This window comes from Bos taurus, chromosome 9, assembly GCF_002263795.3.
Source record: "Bos taurus isolate L1 Dominette 01449 registration number 42190680 breed Hereford chromosome 9, ARS-UCD2.0, whole genome shotgun sequence".
NCBI lineage: Eukaryota > Metazoa > Chordata > Mammalia > Artiodactyla > Bovidae > Bos > Bos taurus.
Genome location: NC_037336.1, coordinates 101,547,918 through 101,571,364, shown reverse-complemented (window position 1 = coordinate 101,571,364; position 23,447 = coordinate 101,547,918). Strand labels below are relative to the sequence as shown.

Genomic DNA, 23,447 nt, shown 5'->3' with positions numbered 1-23,447 from the left:
TGTCCAGGGATTGAAAGTCAAAGTGTTAGTCACTCGGTCCTATCAGATTCTTTGGGACCTTATGGACTGTAGCCCACCAGGGTCCTCTGTCCATGGAGTTCTCCAGGCAGGAATGCTGAAGTGAGTCACGATTTCCTCCTCCAGGGTTAGCCACAAACCAACCTGAGCCTCCCCAGCTTATGCACCTCCTCACACCTCAAGAAGCCGCCCAACGAAGATGAGTCCTGCCGTACCGTCTCCAGTCCTCAGCGTGGGGAGCGGGGTGGCAGGCGGGTGGCCCTTTCTATAGATTGATCTGAGGGTCAGCATCATTTAGAATTTTAGCTGAGACATCAGAGAGAGAGAGAGAGGGAAGGAGAGAGAGAGGGAGGGAACTGGGTGAGTATGTGGCCAACACATTCCACTCCCCGACCCATGGGATATCACCCACGCTCACACGCCTGGGTCAGGTTCCCCGACACCCAGCTCTACAGGAGCACTGATGCATTAAGACTCTGTCTGCGGCAAGCGGGTGGGCGTGCGGGACACGGGTGCAGAAAGAAGTCATCTTGTCTTGATCCTCGAGGGATGATGGCAGAAGGGGGACAATCACACTGACCCTTCCCCCCACCTCTACCCCCCAGCGCCTCTGGGCAGCAGGGGCATCTCCCTTCTTGTCGGGCTCCTGGTCCCTGCTGCACAGTGGGCGTTGTGTTGATTCAGTGTCTGTGAGTAGGGACACAGTGATGGAAGACTTCCTGCGGGGACCCCAAAATAGAAAGCCCGGGGAACCTGTCTCATTCCCACAGAGGAGAAAGGAAATCTGGCTCGGCTGCCTGGGGAGTGAGTAAATCATGCGTTTTGGGTAATTCCCAGCAAAACAAACGAGCATGATGTTGACGGAATCTTCCTCGTAGAATATAAATCTGCCATCGTGCTAGTCCGAATTACGTTTCAGCCTTGAGGCTGATATTCTTTCAAGGGTAACAGAGATCTTTTTAAAACAAGAATAGTTTAAAGACCATCATCTTTCTGCCCTCATGGTGACCACTACTGTCAACGAGGGCCTGACACACAGTTCTGAACCCCGTGCTGGGGGCCTGTTGTTGGGGAAGTTAGCAGGAACACAGGGCTCCTGTGTTCTCAGATCAGGGATTGAACCAGCGCCCCCGGCATTGGACGCAGAATCCTAACCACTGGACCCCCAGGGAATTCCCACCCCAAGTTTCTGGGAGCACCAATCACCAGGGATGTCCCCCTGGCCCTGACTTACCCTCGACCCGGCCTATGTGCCTGATCAGGGGTGGGGACTCTGCCAGCATCACCCCACCCCAGCGTCTGCAGTCCAGCCCCAAGCCCTAATCCCTTACTCACCACCTGCTTCATGCGGGATGCTGTCCTCAAAGTGGAGCTGCTGGAGGAGTTCTGTAAGGTTTCCCCCCGCGTATGTGACATGAGAAGCGTACAATCATCTCGGGAAGGATCGCACAGGAGCCCCGCAGACACTCCGCGTCTGGGTGCAGTTAAAGTGAAAGTCGCTCAGTTGTGTCCGACTTGTCTGCGACCCCATAGACTATACCGTCCATGGAGTTCTCCAGGCCAGAATATGGAGTGGGGAGCTATTCCCCTCTCCGGGGTTCTTCCCAACCCAGGGATCGAACCCAGGTCTCTTGCACTGCAGGCGGATTCTTTACCAGCTGAGCCACCAGGGGAGCCCAACCACCGCAATAAAGGAGTGTCCTGCAAAGCCAGCGGTGTGCACTGTTTGGTTCCAGTGCTCAGAAAAGTCGCGTGTACACCACACTGTAGTCTATTAAGTGTGCTGTAGCATCATGTCTTTAAAAAGTACACATCTTAATTAAAAATACCGTATGGCTAACAACAGCCAGCCATCATCTGACCTTCAGCTAGTCTTAGTAATGACGTCAGAGATCAGAGATCACCAGAACAAATGCAGTGACAATGAAAAGCTCGAGAAAGCTGTGAGAATGACCCAAAGGCAGCACGGGGACCTGAAAGTGAGCAAACGCGGTGAGGGAAATGGCACCGGCAGCCTCGCCGGGCGTGGGGCGGTCACGGAACGCGGTGTGTGAGAACCGCGGTGTCTGCGAAGCGCAGTCAGCGGAGGTCTGCCTGGAACTAGAGCACAAGCTGGAACATCAGATGACGTGAGAGTTCCAAAGCGCCGAGGGTTTCCGAGACCAAGCGCCGAGGGTTTCCGAGAAGAAAGACGTCTTCTCCACCGTGGAAAGCAAACCCGTGAACAAGAGGTTCTGTTTGAGTTTGGCCTTGACAGACAGAGGTGGGCGAGTACACCCCGGCTTTGCACAGCCTTGGTTTCTAATCCTGCCGGGTGACCACGTGAGTGCCCACCTGTGCTTTGAGCATTTTCCTAGGAGCAAAGGGAAGCTCATTTATGTATTTTGAGCATGTAAAATCAGGGGGCAAAGTTCACATACACAGAAACACACATGCACACACACACATGAATGAATGGTGTGCATTGATTTTATAAATGTTGAATTTGATCAGTAAAATAGACCAGCACGGAAAAACAGGGTGTCGGGAATGCTTGCAGGCAGAGAGGCAGGAGAGGGAAGGGGAGCAGCCCCAGGCCTGAGGGCAGCTGTGGAGAGGCTGGCTGGTCCAGGTGGGCTGGGGGGAGAGGGGCTTGAGGGCTGGTGGAGACACATGGTGGCTGTCCTGAGAGGCAGCGTGGGGCTGGTTCCCTTAGCACTGCTGCCCCAGGAGGTGGGGGGCTGAGCAGCGTGAGGCCGAGTCTGTTAGTGAAGGACGGCTGGGGGTGAAGCTGGGGAAGGAGGTGGACAGGAGCGCTTAGACCCGGGGGCAGAGATGCCCAAGGGGCAAGTGAACCTTTGCACCATGGCACAGGCGAATCCCGCAGGCCTGGCTGTTGATGGGATGCCAAGGTGTGGTGCAGAGGAAAGAGTGAACGTGTGCCACTGCCTGGCACCCCCGTCCTGAGTCCGTGCTTTGTGAGCCGGAGACGGGTGATGCCATCACAAAGGTAAGGGCCCCAAGGAGAGGCAGGGGTGGGTTCCTTAGTGTTAGTTGCTCAGTCGTGTCCAACTCTTTGTGACCCCACGGACTGTAGCCCTCCAGGCGCCTCTGTCCATGGGAATCTCCAGACAAGAATACTGGAGTGGGTTGCCATGCCCTTCTCCAGGGGATCTTCCCCACACAGGGATCAAACTCAGGTCTCCCACATTGCTGGCAGATTCGTTACCATCTGAGCCACCAAGGAAGCCCCTGGTGTGGGAGTAAGTCTTATAAACACAGATTGGAGAATCCAGATGGAGCCATCCAGCAGACAGCTATAAATCCAAGATCAGGGCTACTGAGAGCATTGGAGCCAGGAAATAGGGTTAGAAATCAGCTGTGTTAAGGTGATAGACGGTAGAAAGTGAAGAACTAAAGAGCCTCTTGATGAGAGTGAAAAAGTTGCCTTAAAACTCAACATTGAGAAAACTAAGATCATGGCATCTGGTCCCATCACTTCATGGCAAATAGATGAGGAAACAGTGGAAACAGTGACAGACTTTATTTGGGGGGGCTCCAAAATCACTGCAGATGGTGACTGCAGCCATGAAATTAAAAGACATTTGCTCCTTGGAAGAAAAGCTATGACCAACCTAAATAGCATATTCAAAAGCAGAGACATTTTACCAACAAAGGTCTGTCTAGTCAAAGCTTTGGTTTTTCCAGTAGTCATGTATGGATATGAGAGTTAGACTATAAAGAAAGCTGAGCACCGAAGACTTGATGCTTTTGAACTGTGGTGTTGGAGAAGACTCTTGAGAGTGCCTTAGACTGCAAGGAGATCCAACCAGTCCATCCTAAAGGAAATCAGTCCTGAATATTCATTGGAAGGACTGATGTTGAAGCTGAAGCTTCAATATTTTGGTCACCTGATGCGAACAGCTGACTCACTGGAAAAGCCCCTGATGCTGGGAAAGATTGAGGGCAGGAGGAGAAGGGGACGACAGAGGATGAAATGGTTGGATGCCATCACCAACTCAATGGACATGAGTTTGAGTAAACTCCGGGAGTTGGCAATGGACAAGGAGGCAAAGAATCGGACATGACTGAGCGACTGAACTAAACTGAAGGTGATAGATGAAAATGCTCAAACGCTGAGCCCCTGAGTGAGAATCACTGGTTCACGCCCTCCTGGCTCACCAGCAGTACCAGGGAGGGTGGGGTCGCCTGGGACTCAGTGCTGCTCTCAGGGACCCTAATTCTGCCTCCAGGGGGGCTTCTGGTACCAGAGCTTGTACCAAAGAAGTGACCCCGAAGCCCCCAGCGCTCACGGTGCCCCCGAGCCCCTCCGCAGCATTGGCAGGGCTCTGCTCTCTGAAGGCTCTGGTGAACCCATCTCCACCAGCCGGTGCTGGCGGTTCTTGGTGTCCCTTGGAGTTGAGACGCATTGCTCCAGTCCCTGTCTCCATCACAGCACGGTGTTCTTCTCCGACAGTGTGTCTCTTACAAGGACACCCAACACTGGATTTAGGGGCAACCGTCGTCCAGCTGTGCCTGCATCTTGACCTCACTGCACTTGCAAAGACCCTATCTCCAAATAAAGTCTCATTCATAGCTCTGCGGGTTGGGACTTCAAACGACCTTTTGGCAGACACAAACCACACCCCCAGTCAGGTTAATCCTCCATGAAAATGACAGATTCCCAGGGTTTTCACATTTCCAGACCGCCGTTTAAAATATTCCCAAGTGATAATGCTTTTGCAATATGCTTTCATGCTTGCAACTTCAGTCTAATCCTTCCTGAGAAGTCGGGGAGATGAGCTGAAGCAGTTGCTCCCGGGGAAGGGTGGCAGGATCAGAGACTCAGACTTCCTGAAAAGTCACCAGCCTGCCCCTCGCCGCTATCCCAGGAAGGAAGCATAGTCACAAGAATAACCGGAAGCAGTGATGTCATGGGCTGGGGGTAGGGGGTGGCAGGCACAGGAGATGGGGGTGGGGCTTGGCTCAGGAGTGTGGTCTGTGCACAGCTTTGAACTTCAGGATGTACCATTGTGAACCTAACATCTGTTCCCTGCTAAAGAATTCTCTTTTTTGGGAAAGTAGATGTCATATTCCTCAGCATATAACTGATTGGCCCCTAGTTTCGGGAGGTGATGTGCTAATTACTGGATGAAAGAGAGGAAGCGGGAGGGAGAGGAGGGGGTGGGCAGCTGATCTCTCCGAGTCCACTCATTCTTTCCTCTGTCCCACATCACAAAGCACATTGTGCTGAAAAGCCACGGTGGCTCTCTGCCTGGCAGTCCACTGGCCGATTCACGTGTCTATCCACTCAGCAAATTTTTGCTTTGCATGTTCAGGCATCACGACAGGCACTGAGGCTAGTGGTTTGCAAAACAGACACAGTTCCTGCCCTTGTGGAGTCTACAGTCCATCAGGAAGAAAAGCATTAATCAAAGGGTCACACACACACACCTGGGCGCATGTGCGTGCTCAGTCACGTCAGTCGTGTCTGACTCTCCGCAACCCTACAGACTGTAACCCGCTAGGCTCCTTTGTCCATGGAATTTCTCCAGGCAAGAATATTGGAGCATGTGCCATTTCCAGGGGATCTTCCTGACCCAGGGATTGAACTCCGGTCTCCTGTGTCTCTCGCAGCAGCAGGCAGATTCTTTACTGTCTGAGCCCGCAGGGAAGCCCATCGGGAAGAAAAGCATTAATCGAATGGTCACATGCATACAGCTGAGTATTCCAATCTAAATCATTTAGATAACTGCCATTGCCTTGAGAGCATCTCATCAGGAGCCTGACTGATTCTCGGGTTCGTGGAAAGCGTCCTGAAGCACAGGTGTTGGGTATGAGAGCTGCAGGTGGACTCTCACCTTGCGAGGGAGGGGGGGTCACCGTGTGGCCCAGATGGGGATTAGTGGCTGTGCAGTGGCTTCGAGACACTCAGGAGTGGGGCCCACCTAGGAGCTCAGAGAAGGGCATGTGGCTGGAGCCCAGGAGCAGGAGGGGGAGTGTGGGGAGACGGTGGGAAGGACCGAGCTCAGTTCAGGTGTTTACAACAGGCTGTTCCCACAGATCTGCGTGAGGACCAGCATACTCACTTGGCTTTGTAGGAAAAGAAAGCCAGCCCGAGACACTGATCTGGGAATAGCTTTGAGATGTTTGCCAAAACATGGCTGTTTCACAAAGCCTCTGATAGATCATCAGTTTCTATACATGGGAATACTATTTAAATTGTATTTAAAAAGTTTTCCAATCTTATGGGGTTATTACTGAAATAAAATTGATCCTTGTGGTATGATAAGAAAAACCAATCTATGTGGTAACAAGCACTTGTGAAATTAATTTTCACTTTATTTTTTGGAAATTAATTCTTAATTACTGCTTTATACTTTGTGCCTAGATTATAATGTGGTCAATTTTTTGTAAATATTTCATGTGAACTTGTAAAGAATGCACAGTCTGAAGTGGCTGGATATATGTACTCGTTCCTTAAGTCAACTTTCTTAAATGTATTGTTTAATTATTCAAATATTTACAGATTTTTGTTCCTCTGCTTGATTTTTCATTTATTGAGACATGTGTTGGGCATTCCTCCAAATGATAATGGACTTGTCTATTTCTCTTCTTGATCCTGCCAAATTTTGATGAATATATTTTTAAGCTTTATTATGTGGTACATGCATAATATGTATTATTATGTCTTCCTGGTGAACTGGAACTTCTGAATATATAGTGACTTTTTTTATATCTTCACATGCTTGTCATTTGTATGACATTAATGTTGCTTCATCATCTTTCCCTTTATTAGTGTTTGCATGACATATCTTTCCCATTCTTTTATTTCAAGTTTTCTGTGTCTCTTGTTTTAGAAATATCTCTGTAGCTAAATCTATTTTAAAACAATTTGGCTTTTTTTGTCTGTTGACTGGAGAGTTCAGCCCATTCACATTGATTGCAATTTTTGATATGTATTCATTTCTTTCTACACTTTTAGTTTATGCAAAAGGTATAGGTTTTGACTCTGCCTACTTAGAATCTAATAATTAGCATGTTCCTATTTCGGGGATGTTGGAGGAAGACACAAGCTTCCAGATCAGAGAGAAAGGACTTCCTCACTCAAGTGGCATGAGTACCTATTTCCACTGGTTTCCTTTGCCCCCGAACACGCAAAGGGGCATTGCAGGGGCCAGATGGACGCTGTGCTCACAGTGAACCTGCATCCCAGGCAAGCGTCGCTGAGCTTGGGGACCTTGTGTTTACAACAAGGGGTCAGCAAGCTTGCTCTTTGTCCTAGAGGAAAACGCTACCTCATCCCCCAACACTGCTCACTGCAAACACAACCCTGAGAAATGGGTTAAGAGTGTGGCCAGCATGAATGGATGAGGAATGCAGAGACGTGTCCACTCCCAACAGCTTCTGCTTTCCATTCATTCTGCTTTTTCTGAATTCCTATATTTCCTTCTGGAATATTTTCTTGTTCTGTACTTTTGACTCTATTAGTTTAGCAGGTACAGTTGGCTCTCCCATATCCCTGGGTTCCACATCCTTGGATTCAACCAACCTTGGACCCAGCAGTGGTAACACTGCATTTTATATAAGAGACGGAGCATCTGTGGATTCTGGTATCCGAGGGGTTCTTGGGAGCTGGTTCATGGATAGCAATGGACAACTGGACACAGTGAATTTTTACTTTTTTATTGGTTACTCTAGAAATTTTAGCACGTATGTTTAATTTAGTCTAAAAGTAATCTGCGTCTTTACTGACATACAGAAAAAGTACAGGGACATTAAAAGGCTGTAATTGACCACCCTCCTTCTGCTGTGCTATTTTTTCAATCAAGACTTCATTTCTAACTTGATTTTTATTTCCTTGCTGGCCATGAGTGTTCAGCTCTCCATGTGGTATTTTCACTGGTCGTGAACTTTCTCAGGTTCTTGACCTAGAAGTGTCTCTGATCTGCACTCTGTCGATTTTCAGCAGATCTAACTTTTCCTTTGTCAACTCTCGATTGGACTTTGTCCACTATTGTTTAATCTTATTGTTGTTGCTGTTCAATCACTAAGTTATGTCCAAGTCTTTGCGACCCATGGACTGCAGCATGCAAGGATGTCCCTGTCCTTCACCATCTCCTGGAGCTTGCTCAAACTCATGTCCTTTGAGTCAGTGATGCCATCCAACCATCTCATCCTCTGCCGCCCTCTTCTCCTCCTGCCTTCAATCTTTCCCAGGATCAGGGTCTTTTCCAATGAGTCAGCTCCTCTCACTGGGTGGCCAAAATATTGGAGCTTCAGTATCAGTCCTTCCAATGAATATTCAGGCCTGATTTCCTTTAGGTTTGACTGATTTGATCTCCTTGCAGTCCAGGGAACTCTCAAGAGTCTTCTCCAGCACCACAGTTTAAAAGCATCAGTTCTTCGGCGCTCAGTTTTGTTTATGTTCCAAATCTCACATCCGTACATGACTACTGGAAAAACCATAGCTTTGACTAGATGGACCTTTGTTGACAAAGTGACGCCTCTGCTTTTTAACACGTCGTCTAGGTTTGTCATAGCTTTCCTTCCAAGGAGCAAGTGTCTTTTAATTTCATGGCTGCAGCCAGTGTACACAGTGACTTTGGAGCCCAGGAAAATAAAATCTGTTGTAAATTTACATTATTATAGTTCTATTTGCAAAGTTCTACTTTTGTTTACAAATCTGCCTTATCATTTTATAATCTCTAATTTCCTTGTAATGCCTTCAATCCCCCTTTTGTTTTTTAAACATATTAAGCAAACACACTTTATATAATTCATACAAAGGCTTCAGTTCCTGTAGTCTCTACACTGTCTGATTCTGCAGCTTGTTATCTCTACTCCCTCTTGCTCCTGGTGACCTATCTCCTCGTGAATTTAGCAACTGATGACTGCGAGCTCATATTCCTTACAATTTTCTCTGTGATTAAGCTTTGAGACATGTTTGAAGAATGTTCCTCCAGAAAACTTACATTTGCTTCCACATGGCCCTTTCGCTGCTATGAACTGGGATCTTTAAGAAGGAGGTTTCTGGCTTGGAGTTTTTCAGGTTGCGCTCGGAGTGTATGTTTTGTCCTCAGCTGTCATGTGTGGGAGCTTCAGAAACCAGAGAGGAGAGTTCTTTTCTCTTCCTCTTTCCAGCGCTCACACCTATAAAAGCATCTCTCCTCCTGCAGGGAGAGAATTTCCCAGCTCACCTTACAGTCTGCCCCAATGGGGTCCTGACTTCAGGGTGGGTCTGACCTGCCCTGCATGACCCAGGCTTTCTGCAGTCCCCACCCTCCCCCCACCCCCCGAGTCCCACCCATTCTCCAGATCCTGTTAAGACCTCAGGTCTAGACCACAGGAATTGTCACAGGCTCCAGGACAAAGGCCGCCCATAACACCACTTACCTTGGGAGAACATTTTCTTATTCTTGGTCTGAATTTGTTTTCCCCTGCTCACTGTTGGCTCAGCCATGCTCTGAAAAAAAATAAGGGGAATTTCCCTTTGTTTTCTGTGTCTCAGGAAATCCCCTCTGTATATGTAACCCACCATATTGCCAAGAACGCCCTCCCCCACCGCCCAGCCTGGTCCTGTGTCCTTCTGATGAAGAGGGTGAGGGATGGACCACAGGACACAACACGCTGTGCAGCCTCAAGCTCTGTTGTTCTGTTTTCAGTGCCCCTGCATATTTTTGATGTGCTTGTCTAGTTCTCATTGCTAATATAAATGTTTCGTGCCTGAAAGGCTGTAGAGGGGTGGGGTGTGGGGGGAGGTGGGGTGTGGGGGGAGGTCGGGGGGAGGTTCAACAGGGAGGGGAGATACGTGCACCTGTGGCTGATTCAGGTTGATGTACAGCAGAAACTATCCTCCAATTAAAAATAAAAAAAATTTTTTAAGTAAAAAAAAAGATTTCTTGCTAAAAAACATTCTGGCAAGGAATTTGCATTCTCCTTTGTACCCAACCCAGGTCTTGAGAAACTTTTCTATTATTAGAGGGTGTTGTTTTTTTTTTTCCTTTTTAAGTTACAAAAATCCTTCCTGCTATAGTTTTAACCTGTTTCCTCTTTCCTTTGAGCTCCCTTCCTTTCAAAGTTCCTCTCTAGTTTATGTATGGGCTTGGGTTGACAAGAAAAAGCCCCTTATTCCTCTGTTCACAGCCCAGTCTCCTCATACACCGTTTCTGTCCAAATTCTCCGTTTGGTCGTGAGCCTCCCCACTGGCCGTCTTCGTCAGGAAAGTCACTGCAGATTTGTGGGATGGGGAGTGTGTTTGCCTCCCCACAAACCAGAGCTTCCAGCGGCAGACACGTGCTGTCTGACGGGTCCGAAGGCCTGAAGGCCAAGGTCGGGGTGCAGGGCCCAGCCGCTCGGAACCTCGCCGCCTCTCCTCACTCCCGGCTGGGACGCCCCGCTCCCGCCTCCGCCTCCGCGTCCCTGCGGCCTCCTCCGCTCTCTCTGCCTCCACGCGGCCCTTCTTTTGAGGCCCTCCCTGCTCCAGCACGACCTCGTCTTCCCAGTTACACGTGCTGTGACCCTATTCTCCACACAAAGCCACAGTCTGAGGTTCTGGGGGTCAGACTTTTAACGTACGTTTTTAGGGGGGACGCGACCCAGCCCGTAGCCACGTGGAAACAGCAGCGAAGCGCAAACCCGGAAGTGCTACAGATGCCGGCCCCTCCCAGTGAGCGCAAGGCCGCCCCTCCCCGCTTTAAAACTGAAAATCAGAGAAGACCCAGTGAGCGCGTGTACGTTAATGGTTTCAAACGCCCTGCCCCGGCTCGCGCACGTGGTCAGAGCCTCACCCTGGCGTCCCTCCACGGCCTCAGGAGTAAGCTGGCTTTTTACAAGGACACCTGGCCTCCCTGCTCCCAGGGCACGCGTCCTGCCGCCAAGGACACACGTGCGGTGTGTCCCCAAGGCCGTAAGGAAGTCCCTGGAGGCCGCCACCAAAGCTGGTCTGGGAGACGCTGTGACACCGGAATCTCGGCCCCAGGGGCGTTTCTCGGTTAAGGGCGGGTGTCCAGGGAAAGGACGACCCTGGCCTGTCTCCCCTGGTGGCCAGCCCTTCCTGTGGCTTCTTCTGACACCAAGCTAGTGTAGTGCTGTGAATCTGTGAGGACCTGCACACACAGACCTTGTCTGAATTCTTCTTGTCCTGTTGTATAAGTTTGGATGGTCGGTTCACCTCCCTGGGCCTGTGTCTCCACCTCGTAAATGGGTTCGCTGTGTCTGGTTCATAGCGTTCACAGTGTATCACAGAGATGGAATGATAATGCAGGCCCAGGTCTTCCTCACCAAATCCCTTTAGGCCAGTGTGTCAGAGTGCTGTGCACAGTGGCCATCCTGAGTGTGTCCACGTGGGTGTGAGAGGCTAACAGAGGCCAGCGGTGGTTATCTAGCAGGTAAGGAAAACGAGAACCCTGGCGAGGGCGCCCTGGCACCACCTGTGGGGCACAGATTTTCAGTAGGCCTCCCGGAGCAATGCTGAATCTTGAGGAGGTGGGAAGGGCAGGAAGGACGCCCTGGCAGTGGCTGTGGCCCCACGGAGGCTGGACGCTCCCATTCACCCAAGTGTGAGCGCGGCGGGCCCAGGAGCAGAGGTGCTTCGTGCAGGAGAATACACTCCCCACCCCTCGGGCTCTGCTTCTAAAAAGGTCACATCGGTCGGCAGACTGCAGATGACTTAGGGGGCGTGGCCTTGAGCTCGGAAGCACCACACTCTGGTGAGAACAGCTGGAAAAGAGGGAGACAGGAACACCGTGGAGACGGTATCACGGCAAGTCGGAGTCACTGCACACGGAACCCACGCGTGACACAGTGCTGGTGGGCTCATCTCTGGTTCGGGTGATGGGGTGACTGGCCGTGCCCTACGCCGGATGACACAGACCGATGGAGCAAGCTTCCAGATCAGCATTCTAGAACATGGAGTGGGGGGCTCCTCCTTTCCCGGGCATGTCATTGATCTTCCTGGGTGGAACTCTAGGATTTTAACAAATAGCGTCTTTCGGGCACTTTACAGTTTACAGAGCACTTTCTCATTTTGGTTTCCCTGTGTGGATTGCTGATTTTGCAGTGATGAGCTTGTGAGGAAGGTAGACAGTTTCACAGAGGGGTCTTTCTCACCTCGGCACTGGTGAGTGCTGCATGGGGTCATCCTCTGTGGGGATGTCCTGGGTGCTGCAGAGATTCACCAGCACCCCCAGCCTCTGCCCTCGAGATGCCAGCAGCAGCCTTCCCGTCACCCCCAGTTGTGAGACTCCAGAATGTCCCCAGACATTGCCAGCTATACCCCTTGACAAAGTCAGCCCCAGTTCTAGAGGTTCGGAGGATTTTGACACAGTCATAATCGGAAGAGCGAGTAGGAACGTCATTCCAGATGTTTCCCTTTCTGATGTACATTCCACAACGCAGCGCTTCTCACTGTGGCATCTTAAGATCACGCACACCTCGCCACAGCCACGTTGAATTTGCTCTCTGATAAAGAGGATGTTTATATTCAGCTGTACCTGTTTGGTGTCCAGGACTGCATCATCTCATTTCCAGAAGTACTTTGTTCGTTTTTAGAGTCTCTCGCTTGTTAATCATATTTTCTTTTTAAAAATATATATTTACGTATTTATTTAATTTTGGGCTGCACTGGATCTTCACTGCTTCCTGTAGCCTTTCTTTAGTAGCGGCAAGCGGGGGCTACTCTCTAGGCGCGGTGCTCAGGCTTCTTATTGCAGTGGCTTCTCTTGTTGGGGAGAGTGGGCTCCAGAGAACAGGCTCAGTAGTTGTACAGCACACGGGCTTAGCTGCCTCACAGCATGTGGGATCTTCCCAGACCAGGGATCAAACCCGTGTACCCTGAACTGGCAGGCAGATTCTCAACCACTGGACTACCAGGGAAGTCCTGTTGATCAAATTTTCATTTCTTTTATTTCCTTAAACTTATTAGATTTGATTTTATGTCCAACACCTGGCTAAGTCCAAGAGCCGAAGTCCGCACGGCTGATTCTATAGTTGGCTGTCTTGCTGACTTTGCTGACCCCGCCGTGTCCCTGTTCAGTGGCTGTGAGCTCCTGGAAGCTGCATGCAAAGAATTCTTTGATTCCTGGGTTTAACATGGATTTCTCTAGAGAGCATTTCTGAGGTTTCTGTTAGGCCCCTGGGCTAAGAACCGCCTGTGTGCGCTCAGTTGCCCAGCTGTGTCCGACTCTTTGTGACCGCATGGACTACAGCCTGCCAGGCTCCTCAGTCCATGGAGTTTTCCAGGCAAGAATACCGGTGGTGGTAACTTAGTCACTAAGTTATGTCCGACTTGTGACCCCATGAACTGTAGCCCACCAGGCTCCTCTGTCCATGGGATTCTCCAGGCAAGAACACTGGAGTGGGTTGCTATTTCCTCCTTCAGGGGATCTTCCTGACCCAGGAATCGAACCTGCATCTCCTGCGTTGGAAGGCAGATTCCTTACCACAGCAAAGAACCATCTGAGACCACTTTATTTATTTTTTTGCTTCTGAACTTTATTAACTGTAAATGAGGATAATAAAAGAAATCTCATGATTATTCACAATAAATACAAAATCCATGACAATCTCTTGGTACCTCGTAAGCACTCTATAGTGAGTGAAGTCGCTCAGTCCTGTCCAACTCTTAGTGGCCCCATGGACTGTAGCCCACCAGGCTCCTCTGTCCATGGTATTCTCCAGGCAAGTGAGTGAGTTGTCATTTCCTTCTCCATGAGACCACTTTAAATTCTCAACTTGAATTTTCGTTGCTGTTTTTAGGTTACACAGAGAGTGAATTAGGACCACAGCCTATGTCAGAGATGGCTGTGCTCATAATGTCTAAGGGGAGACTTGTCCTTCTCTGTCCTCCTTGTCTGCAAGGTAGGGGTATTTAGTCCACTTCAGAGTGAAGGCAGAGTGCTGCCACCCCCCACCCTGGTGGGTGGGCTTCTGACTTCCATGGTGATCACAGGTCGAATCTGAATCTCGGAGTTCGACCCTGAATTGCTGACTTGGCTCTGAGCAGACCCCTTGTAGCTGGTCTGTTGCACAGACCTGGCTTGTGCTTGGGCCATCACACCCCTTCCATTCTTTGTTCAAAAAGTGAACAGTGGAAGGCGGCTGGCAGGTTTCATGGCTTTTCTTCCCCTTCTTGAACAAGAGACGACGACGTTCACTTTAGGTTTCAAACCTGACGAAGAAGTTAGTGTCTCACTACCTAAGGGCTGATCAAACTGAGACCTTCTCTTTGCCTGGCTTGAGTGTCCATCCCACTGGAAGCCACAGTATTCCTTTCAGGGTCAGAGCAGGAGGAGAGGAGAGACCAGATCAGATCAGATCAGTCACTCAGTCGTGTCTGACTCTTTGCGACCCCATCAATCGCAGCACACCAGGCCTCCCTGTCCATCACCAGCTCCTGGAGTTCACTCAAACTCATGTCCATCGAGTCAGTGATGCCATCCAGCCATCTCATCCTCCGTCGTCCCCTTCTCCTCCTACCCCCAATCCCTCCCAGCATCAGAGTCTTTTCCAATGAGTCAACTCTTCGCATGAGGTGGCCAAAGTACTAGAGTTTCAGCTTTAGCATCATTCCTTCCAAAGAAATCCCAGGGCTGATCTCCTTCAGAATGGACTGGTTGGATCTCCTTGCAGTCCAAGGGACTCTCAGGAGTCTTCTCCAACACCAGAGTTCAAAAGCATCAATTCTTCAGCGCTCAGCCTTCTTCACAGTCCAACTCTCACATCCATACATGACCACAGGAAAAACCATAGCCTTGACTAGACGAACCTTTGTTGGCAAAGTAATGTCTCTGCTTTTGAATATGCTTTCTAGGTTGGTCATAACTTTCCTTCCAAGGAGTAAGCGTCTTTTAATTTCATGGCTGCAGTCACCATCTGTAGTGATTTTGGAGCCCAGAAAAATAAAGTCTGACACTGTTTCCACTGTTTCCCTATCTATTTCCCATGAAGTGGTGGGACCAAATGCCATGATCTTCATTTTCTGAATGTTGAGCTTTAAGCCAACTTTTTCACTCTCCACTTTCACTTTCATCAAGAGGCTTTTGAGTTCCTCTTCACTTTCTGCCATAAGGGTGGTGTCATCTGCATATCTGAGGTTATTGAGATTTCTCCCGGCAATCTTGATTCCAGTTTATGTTTCTTCTAGTCCAGTGTTTCCCATGATGTACTCTGCATATAAGTTAAATAAACAGGGTGACAATATACAGCCTTGACGAACTCCTTTTCCTATTTGGAACCAGTCTGTTGTTCCATGTCCAGTTCTAACTGTTGCTTCCTGACCTGCATACAAATTTCTCAAGAGGCAGATCAGGTGGTCTGGTATTCCCATATCTTGAAGAATTTTCTACAGTTTATTGTGATCCACACAGTCAAAGGCTTTGGCATAGTCAATAAAGCAGAAATAGATGTTTTTCTGGAACGCTCTTGCTTTTTCTATGATCCAGCAGATGTTGGCAATTTGATCTCTGGTTCCTCTGCCTTTTCTAAAACCAGCTTGCACATCAGGAAGTTCACGGTTCACATATTGCTGAAGCCTGGCTTGGAGAATTTTGAGCATTACTTTACTAGCGTGTGAGATGAGTGCAATTGTGCGGTAGTTTGAGCATTCTTTGGAATTGCCTTTCTTTGGGATTGGAATGAAAACTGACCTTTTCCAGTCCTGTGGCCACTGCTGAGTTTTCCAAGTTTGCTGGCATATTGAGTGCAGCACTTTCACAGCATCATCTTTCAGGATTTGGAATAGTTCAACTGGAATTCCATCACCTCCACTAGCTTTGTTCGTAGTGATGCTTTCTAAGGCCCACTTGACTTCACATTCCAGGATGTCTGGCTCTAGGACAGTGATCACACCATTGTGATTATCTGGGTCGTGAAGATCTTTTTTGTACAGTTCTTCTGTGTATTCCTGCCATCTCTTCTTAATATCTTCTGCTTCTGTTAGGTCCATACCATTTCTGTCCTTTATTGAGCTCATCTTTGCATGAAATGTTCCTTTGGTATCTCTGATTTTTTTGAAGAGATCCCTAGTCTTTCCCATTCTGTTGTTTTCCTCTATTTCTTTGCATTAATCACTGAAGAAGGCTTTCTTATCTCTTCTTGCTATTCTTTGGAACTCTGCATTCAGATGTTTGTATCTTTCCTTTTCTCTTTGCTTTTCGCTTCTCTTCTTTTCACAGCTATTTGTAAGGCCTCCCCAGACAGCCATTTTGCTTTTTTGCATTTCTTTTCTATGGGAATGGTCTTGATCCCTGTCTCCTGTACAATGTCACGAACCTCATTCCATAGCTCATCAGGCACTCTATCTATCAGATCTAGGCCCTTAAATCTATTTCTCACTTCCACTGTATAATCATAAGGGATTTGATCTGCTCCTGGCCCAGCTGACCTTGCTCTCCGGACCCGGCCTGGCCCCTTCTCTCATGGACAGCCATCTTGTCTTCTTCTGAGGTTACTATGGCCAGAGAACCCCAGTCCACCAGGCTGGAGCCCACTCACAGGAGAGCAGCCTCTTGTTTTGGGGGTACTTAGAGATCTCATGCCGGCCACCCTGATCTGTTGTTGTTTTCAGTCCCGTTCCACTCTTTGTGACCCCAACGACTGTAGCCTGCCAGGCTCGTCTGTCCATGGAATTCTCCAGGCAAGAGTACTGGAGTGGGTTGTCATTTCCTCTTCCAGAGGATCTTCCCAGCTCAGGAATCAAACACACATCTCCTGAGTTGGCAGGCAGGTTCTTCACTGTTGGGCCACCATGTGTAGCAGACATAGCTACATCCTTTCTGCTCGGCGCCCTGGGAGGCAGGCCACTCTGTGAACAGCCGCTCCTGGGGCCTCCCTGCGGCTGGGGCTGCCCTGCTCCCTTCTGTAGAATCCTGACCCCCAGACATCACAGCTCTCATGGTGGGGCTTGAAATAAAGGAGGGGGAATCCTCCCAATCCCTGAAAGCCCTCTGAAGGGAGGGAAAGCAAGGTGGGAGGGCACGGAGTTTGCCAGTTACCTTCCTGACAAAAGCCTGTCTCCCCTTCCTGCCCAGGGCGAGAAGGACAGCTCCCTGTTATCATCCTTGGGATTCTCAAATCCTTTGCCTTCTGTGTTTTTGGGACTTGGTACAAACTTTAGTTTTCATTAATCAATCATGAGATTGTATTTGTTCCAAGTTCCCAATAACCTTATTCTTCCACAGCCTGGGACCCCACCTTCTCTGTCTGCACAGAACACGTCTCCTCGTCCCCAGAGTTCACCCCAAAGCTCCCTCCTCCTCGGCTTCTCCAGTTAGGGTCGACTCTTCGTTCATCTCTGTTCATGGAGCATTTTTTTTACATGTTTCTTCAACATTATGTAAAACCTACATCAGATTTGTCTATTCACTTTGCTTCTCTAGCACACAGCTGTGAACTTCTGGAGGTCAGGGGCCATGTTGTAATCATGTTGTGCTTCCGCATGTCAAGCACAGGGCCAGGTACTCAGAGGAGCTCTGTAATCCTGTGTTCAACCCATATGAATGCACACCGACCAGTCTGGTCCTCTTTTAGAAGCAGCAGTAGCTATTGAATTCAGTCCCAGATGGATCGTGCTTAAGTCAGGAAGAAACTCAGGATAATCAGGGGTCTCTGAGTTCTTGGTCTTCTCTCCAAGCCTCCCCACTCTATCATCTGGGCACCAGCCTTTATTAAGCTCATCTTTTCTTTCCCAATATTTGCTAGGGATCGTTTGGAGTCAGGTTAAAGTGGGCCCTGATACCTACCCAAGATGTGCTGATCTGGAGGATTTGGTTGCATTAGCACACACAGTGGTGGACAATGATCGCTAGAGATTTTTATATATCTCTCTTTTACCGGGACAAAAGCAAACAGACTTATTCTAGCAATGAAATAAATTCCTCAGCTGAAATATGAAAGCTACTTTCATTTTTCTTTTGAGATGTCCAAGTTCAACAGAGCCATTTTGTAGCATTCGAACATGGGGGATCCTGAACGTCCCAGAGACAATGGGTCAGTCTTGTTACAACAGGTCAGATGCTCTTGTTGGTGAAGCACAAGCCTTGATCTGGACCTACCCCAAGGTGTTTGTCTTGCACAGGGTGCCCTTGAGCTAGCATCGCTGGCAAGCCATAATCCTGTGTCTGACTAGTTGCATCATCTACCCACAGCTGGCCCCTTCCTCACTCCTGGAGCCGGTGACAAGCCTGATGTCTGCTGTCCATCAAGTGCTCTCTTTGCCAGAGCAGCCACATGGCACAGCCCTGGCCTGTCTTTGTTTGTTTAGAGCTGGGATGCCTGAGTGGTGCTGTCGGGGGACACTGGGTGGTAGGAAGCTCCTCTGCAGAGTAGGGATAATGGCCCCGAGCAGAATCCTTGCAGGAAGCAGGACCCGGTTCGGGGCCTGTTTTCATCTTAGAGATGCACAGTGGGAACACAGAATGTGCAAGTGTGCTCAGGCTCATCGGCAAGGAAACGGCAGTGCCAGCATCTTGATGCTAAACTGACTGTGCTTACCCTCGTTAAACCCCAGAGAGTGTCTGACCTCACCTGCTGACCCAGATGTAGCATGAACTTACCAGTTCTTTTCTGGGAGCCTCCGCTGTTTACTCGCTGTAGCAAAGATAGCCTGACACCAGTATTATTAATGCAGCCTTTGATTAAGCCAGGGGATCATATGACAGGTAGATTTTTCACAATCTGCCTGGCAAAGCAGTACTCGTCACACAGCGCCGCGTGCACGGATGCTTCTGGACTTTTCAGGGCGTGGTGGTAGATTGTTAATGAGATTGTCTGGTCCGTGTTTTAAACAAAAATACGTGGACAATGCACAAAAAGAAAACAGAAAAGGCTGCACAAAGTCCAAAGGTCACAAATTTGGCCCGGACTCCAGCCCTCTGATGAGCATTTCTGGGGGGGGGGGGTTGGGGGGCGGGAAACTGTGTTCCCCTTTAGGGCAAATCCCCTGCAGCCCTACAGCCAGCAGCTGGTTTCTGAGGGCCCTGAGTTAGGACACTCAGGACACCCGGTAAATCATCCGTTTGGGTAATTTTCTATATATGGAGTCGGAGGTCATGGAGAACGGATGTGTGTCTTTGTTCTCCAAACACAGCCGCGGAGGCTTCCCCAGCTGGGTGCGGCCGCCCTGGGCTGCGCTGGGGTCCACTCATCACCGGGCAAAGACTGGCGGACCCCCAGGTCGGGCGCCCGGGCTGCGGGGACGCGCTCATGGGGAGGGCCGCTGGGGCCAAGGGGAGAAGAGCGGTGTAGATCACTTGTGCAGCTCCTGGAGCACCCTCCACCCCGTTTTGTTCTGTTTTCTAGAAGTGTTTGCTAATCAGCAAAGTTTTGTCCAGCACAGAAACGCATGAGAGCCAAGTCCTTATATGGATGCTTTAAGGAAAGAAAACATAATGACATCCCAAGCTAGGAAAACAGCCCAGCAGGCCAACCAAAGAGAGAGAGAGAGAGAGACAGCGACAGTAGCTGCCGAGCAGCCGCGCAGCTCTCCCCGCTGGGCGCCGCGGTCCCCTCCGCGGGCTCATTAGGGATGCGCCGTCGAGAGCGCTGATTGGTGGAAGGGGCGGTGGGGGCGGAGCCACAGCGAGCGCGTACGCGGAAGGACGGGGCGGGGAGAAGAAGCGAGAGCCTGGGGCAGTGGGGCGCTGGGCGCTGATTGGTGGTAGTGGCGGGGAACGAGGGGAGGGGCTGTCCGGGGCTGGTTCTCCCGGGCTGGAGGAGGAGGAGGAGTAGGAGGAGGGGGAGGGGAGAGCCCGGGGCGGCAGGCTCTGATTGGCCGTAGTAGCGGAGGGCCGGGCGTTGCGGCGGGCTCTGATTGGCGATAGTGGCTGTGGGCGGGGCTATGGAGGGCGGGGCTGCCCGGGGCTGGACCTCGCAGGTTGGACCAGAAGGAGGAGGAGGAGGAGGGGGAGGGGAGAGCTCGGGACGACAGGTTCTGATTGGCCGCAGTGGCGGAGGGCCGGGAGTGGCGGCGGGTTTTGATTGGCGGTAGTGGCTGTGGGCGGGGCACAGAGGGGCGGGGCTCCCCGGGGCAGGTCCTCGCAGGCTGGACCAGGAGGAGGAGGAGGAGGAGGAGGAGAGGGAGGGGAGAGCCCGGGGCAGCAGACTCTGATTGGTCGTAGTGGCGGAGGCCGGGCGGAGCGACGGGCGCTGATTGGCGGTAGTGGCCGTGGGCGGGGCGCGGGGGGCGGGGCTGCCTGGGGCTGGTCCTCGCAGGCTGGACCAGGAGGAGGAGGAGGAGGAGGAGGAGGGAGGAGGCGGGAGCGCTGGGCCCCCGGCCGCTGTGGCCGGCTCGGCCTGCCCTTTGTGCCCGCCGCCCGCGCCCCGCGCCGATGGCCGCCGTGCCGGGCTCCCCGGCCGCTCGCGCCCGCGAGCGGACCTGACCCCGCGCGCCTGGGATGCGTCGGGGATGCGCGTCCTCCGGCCCTGCGGCTCCTCGCGGCTGGGCTCCGGGCGATGGAGCTGAGCATGAAGAAGTTCACGGTGCGCAGGTTCTTCTCCGTGTACCTGCGCAAGAAGTCGCGCTCCAAGAGCTCCAGTCTTAGCCGACTCGAGGTAAATGCCCTCGCCTCTGAGCGCGCAAGTACTCCGGTCCCCGCCGCGCTCTGGAGGAGGCTGCGGGTCTTGGGGCAGTCGCGAGCCTTTCCGATTGTCAGATGCACGGTCACCCTGCGACCCGTGTCAGGGAGCTAAAGTTGAGAACCTCTCCGATCTTCCTAAAACCGAATGTTATTGTCGGGACTTAGTAAATCCTTGGACGAGTCTTCGGATCCTCAGCGGAAACTAAGCTCTGCCCGCGTTGAATCTCTAACCAGTTTTGTTCCACGCTCTGTGCAGGATTTGGGGTAGTCACCCCGGGTGCCCACCCCGGGTGGGTGGAGAGGGTTTCAGCCTGTGCCGTTCGGTGTGGCACCTCAGAAGTCCCAAGTACACAGCTTCCCCAGCCCCACCCTGGGCTGGTGTTGATCAGGTTTATTTTACAGAGACCAAAGCCACACAGATACTACCGTGTAGTGTAGATTGTTCGTGAATTTGAAATCAGTGTAGAACTGACAAAAGGGAATTTTTTTTTTTTTTTTTTTAGGGCAGCACCACAATCCACCTGGACTAGTCTGAAATGGTGCTCCATAGTAAAGTGCCTGATGCAATAGCCCTGTGCCTCTGGGTGTAATATGGATTCATTCTGAAACCCAGAGGACCCTTTTCTCCGGTCCTGCATCTTGTCATCTTAGGGTTTCCAAGTGGTCTGTGCACGGTTCTCTAATGTGTTTTGTATTTCAACAATCACATCTTATTCTTTGCATTCCAGTGTCCAAACTACATGGTTGAATATATAGATGACCAAACTGTGAAGCATGTTTAAGTGAAAAAAAGGACATTGTGGGGGTTTTTTTTTGGGGGGGGGGTGGGTGGAGCTAGTGGACACAACCTAGAGATTTCTTTTGACATTGTCCTCGCCTTTGCCACAAGGCTGGCACCTATGGAGGTTTTGATGTGTTTGCTTCTAATGAAGTCACATCAGTGGGAACAATGTCACATTTTTCATCTTGGGTTTCTTTGTCCTGGCTGCCATGATATTAGATACAGGCATGGGTTCTGTAACAAGAGATCTTTAAGCGAAGCTCAGGAGTCGAAATGAAAGCAACAGAGAAGTACTTGTTTTAAAAGTTTCTGTTATGAAATCACTAAATCAGAATTTTAAGGACTAGGTAGGATCTTTGTGACTGGTTTCCGTGGATAAAACATATCTTTCAAATACAACTATTCATTCAATAATTCAGTAATGGAGGAGGGCTTCCTTTAAACCTCATGCTGACAGATGAAGCATAAGTTCATTGGGATAAGTCATCTTCCTGGATGTCAGGCTTTTAAAAAACACCAAAGTAGACAAGAATAGAAACTCAGAAGAGTATTTCCCTTCATACCTAAATGCCAAGTTTATTACACAGCTTCTTGTCTCCCTCCATTCGTGTCCTTGCCAAGGGGAGGCAGTGAACTCCGGTGTCGTTTAGGTAAAGGGGCCTAAACACTGGCCCTCCTGGATGTCAGGAGTCCTGTGGGCACAATACAGTTACCACTGGTGTTCTGGGCTGTGGAAGTGCCTCAAAAGAATACAATAGGAACCGAGTGGGGAGTGGGGACAGAGAAGTGATGTTGCTTCGGTGTGAAAATAAAATTTCTGTACACAAAATAAAACTATAAATAAACCATCAGACATGCAGAAGGTCAAGCGGATGAGGAAGAAATGTATCCTGTCAGCACGTGATCAGTGAGCAGTTCGTGTGAGCCAGGTACCCTGTCTGGAGGTGGACAGAAGTGCTGATAAAGATGCCCAGCGCTGATTCAGTGCTCCGGTCTCTGCAGACGCTCTCAGCAGCTGCTTATAGTTGATCCCTGTGAAAATCCAGGTAGACGTGTGTTACTGCCCTCATTGTACTGCTAGGGAGGAAAAACCATGAGAGCAAAACCTGAGAATCCTGCTGAAAACTTAAGCAAATCATTCTGCAAGTGTTAACTGAGATCCTGCTGTGTGCACGCACAGTCCTGTTTTGGGCATTGTAGATCCAAAATACCCAGGACGTAGCCGTCCTGGCCTCATGGTGCCTCCGCCTGGTGGGGGATCTGTTGAGTGCTGACCTGTGCTTCAGTCCAGTAAATCCCATATTCCTGCCCGACTGCCTTCCAGTGTTCCCCAAAGGATCCTGTCTATTCAGTAGTTCAGTCGGTAAAGAATCTGCCTGCAGTGCAGGAGACCTGGGGTTGATTCTTGGGTTGGGAAGATCCTCTGGAGAAGGAAATGGCAACCCACTCCAGTATTCTTGCCTGGAGAATCCCATGGATAGGGGAGCCTGGTGAGCTATATTCCCTGGGGTTGCAGGAGTCGGACACGATTTAGTGACTAAATCACCACCACCATTCATTCATTCAGTTACAGATTAGAGACCAAGAACCACTCACCAAAAAATGTGAAATTTGAGAAGGAGGTTTGTCAGTTATTTGAGGTTGAGAAATAGGACGTATAAAGTACTTAACACGGATGTATATTTCCTCTGGACTAATGAAAAAAATAGCTCATTTTGTAAAAAAACTTATTTTTTTATTTTTTCAGTGAAATTTATATTTTAAAATAGACAGACTGAAAAGTTTGTTTTGTTTAAATTCAGTATCTAGTGATATTAACAGGAAAGTAACAGTAGTTATTATATTTGGAGATTGAAACAGTATCATCTTTATCAAAAAGGCTCCTGGGGAGAGACTTGGTGTTTCATACTTGCTTTTACATTTGACTTGACTTTTAGGTTTAGAACTCAGCATTTGGTAAACTCTAATGAACAGAGAAGCCAGGTTGCTTAATATAAGATTTGGAATCAGTTTATAAATTACAGCTTAAATGTTTTTAGAGTGTGTCAGCATTGTGCCAGCTGAGTTGGCTAAATCATTGACTGGCAAGGATG

The 23,447-nt window shown here is 49.9% G+C and overlaps 1 protein-coding gene across 5 annotated transcripts in view; it reads left to right on the top strand.

Annotated features, from left to right (window-relative positions):
- Nucleotides 1–23,447, top strand: part of RPS6KA2 (ribosomal protein S6 kinase A2) — a 334,749-nt gene that overhangs the window by 156,791 nt on the left and 154,511 nt on the right. Inside the window, exon 1 of one of the 5 annotated variants that reach the window (NM_001192478.1) lies at nucleotides 20,449–20,547. The exons of the other annotated variants lie outside the window; for them this stretch is intronic. Within the exon in view, the coding sequence (NP_001179407.1) occupies nucleotides 20,449–20,547 (99 nt within the window). Of the gene's footprint in view, nucleotides 1–20,448; nucleotides 20,548–23,447 lie in introns of those variants that run through there. 5 annotated transcript variants of the gene reach the window in all.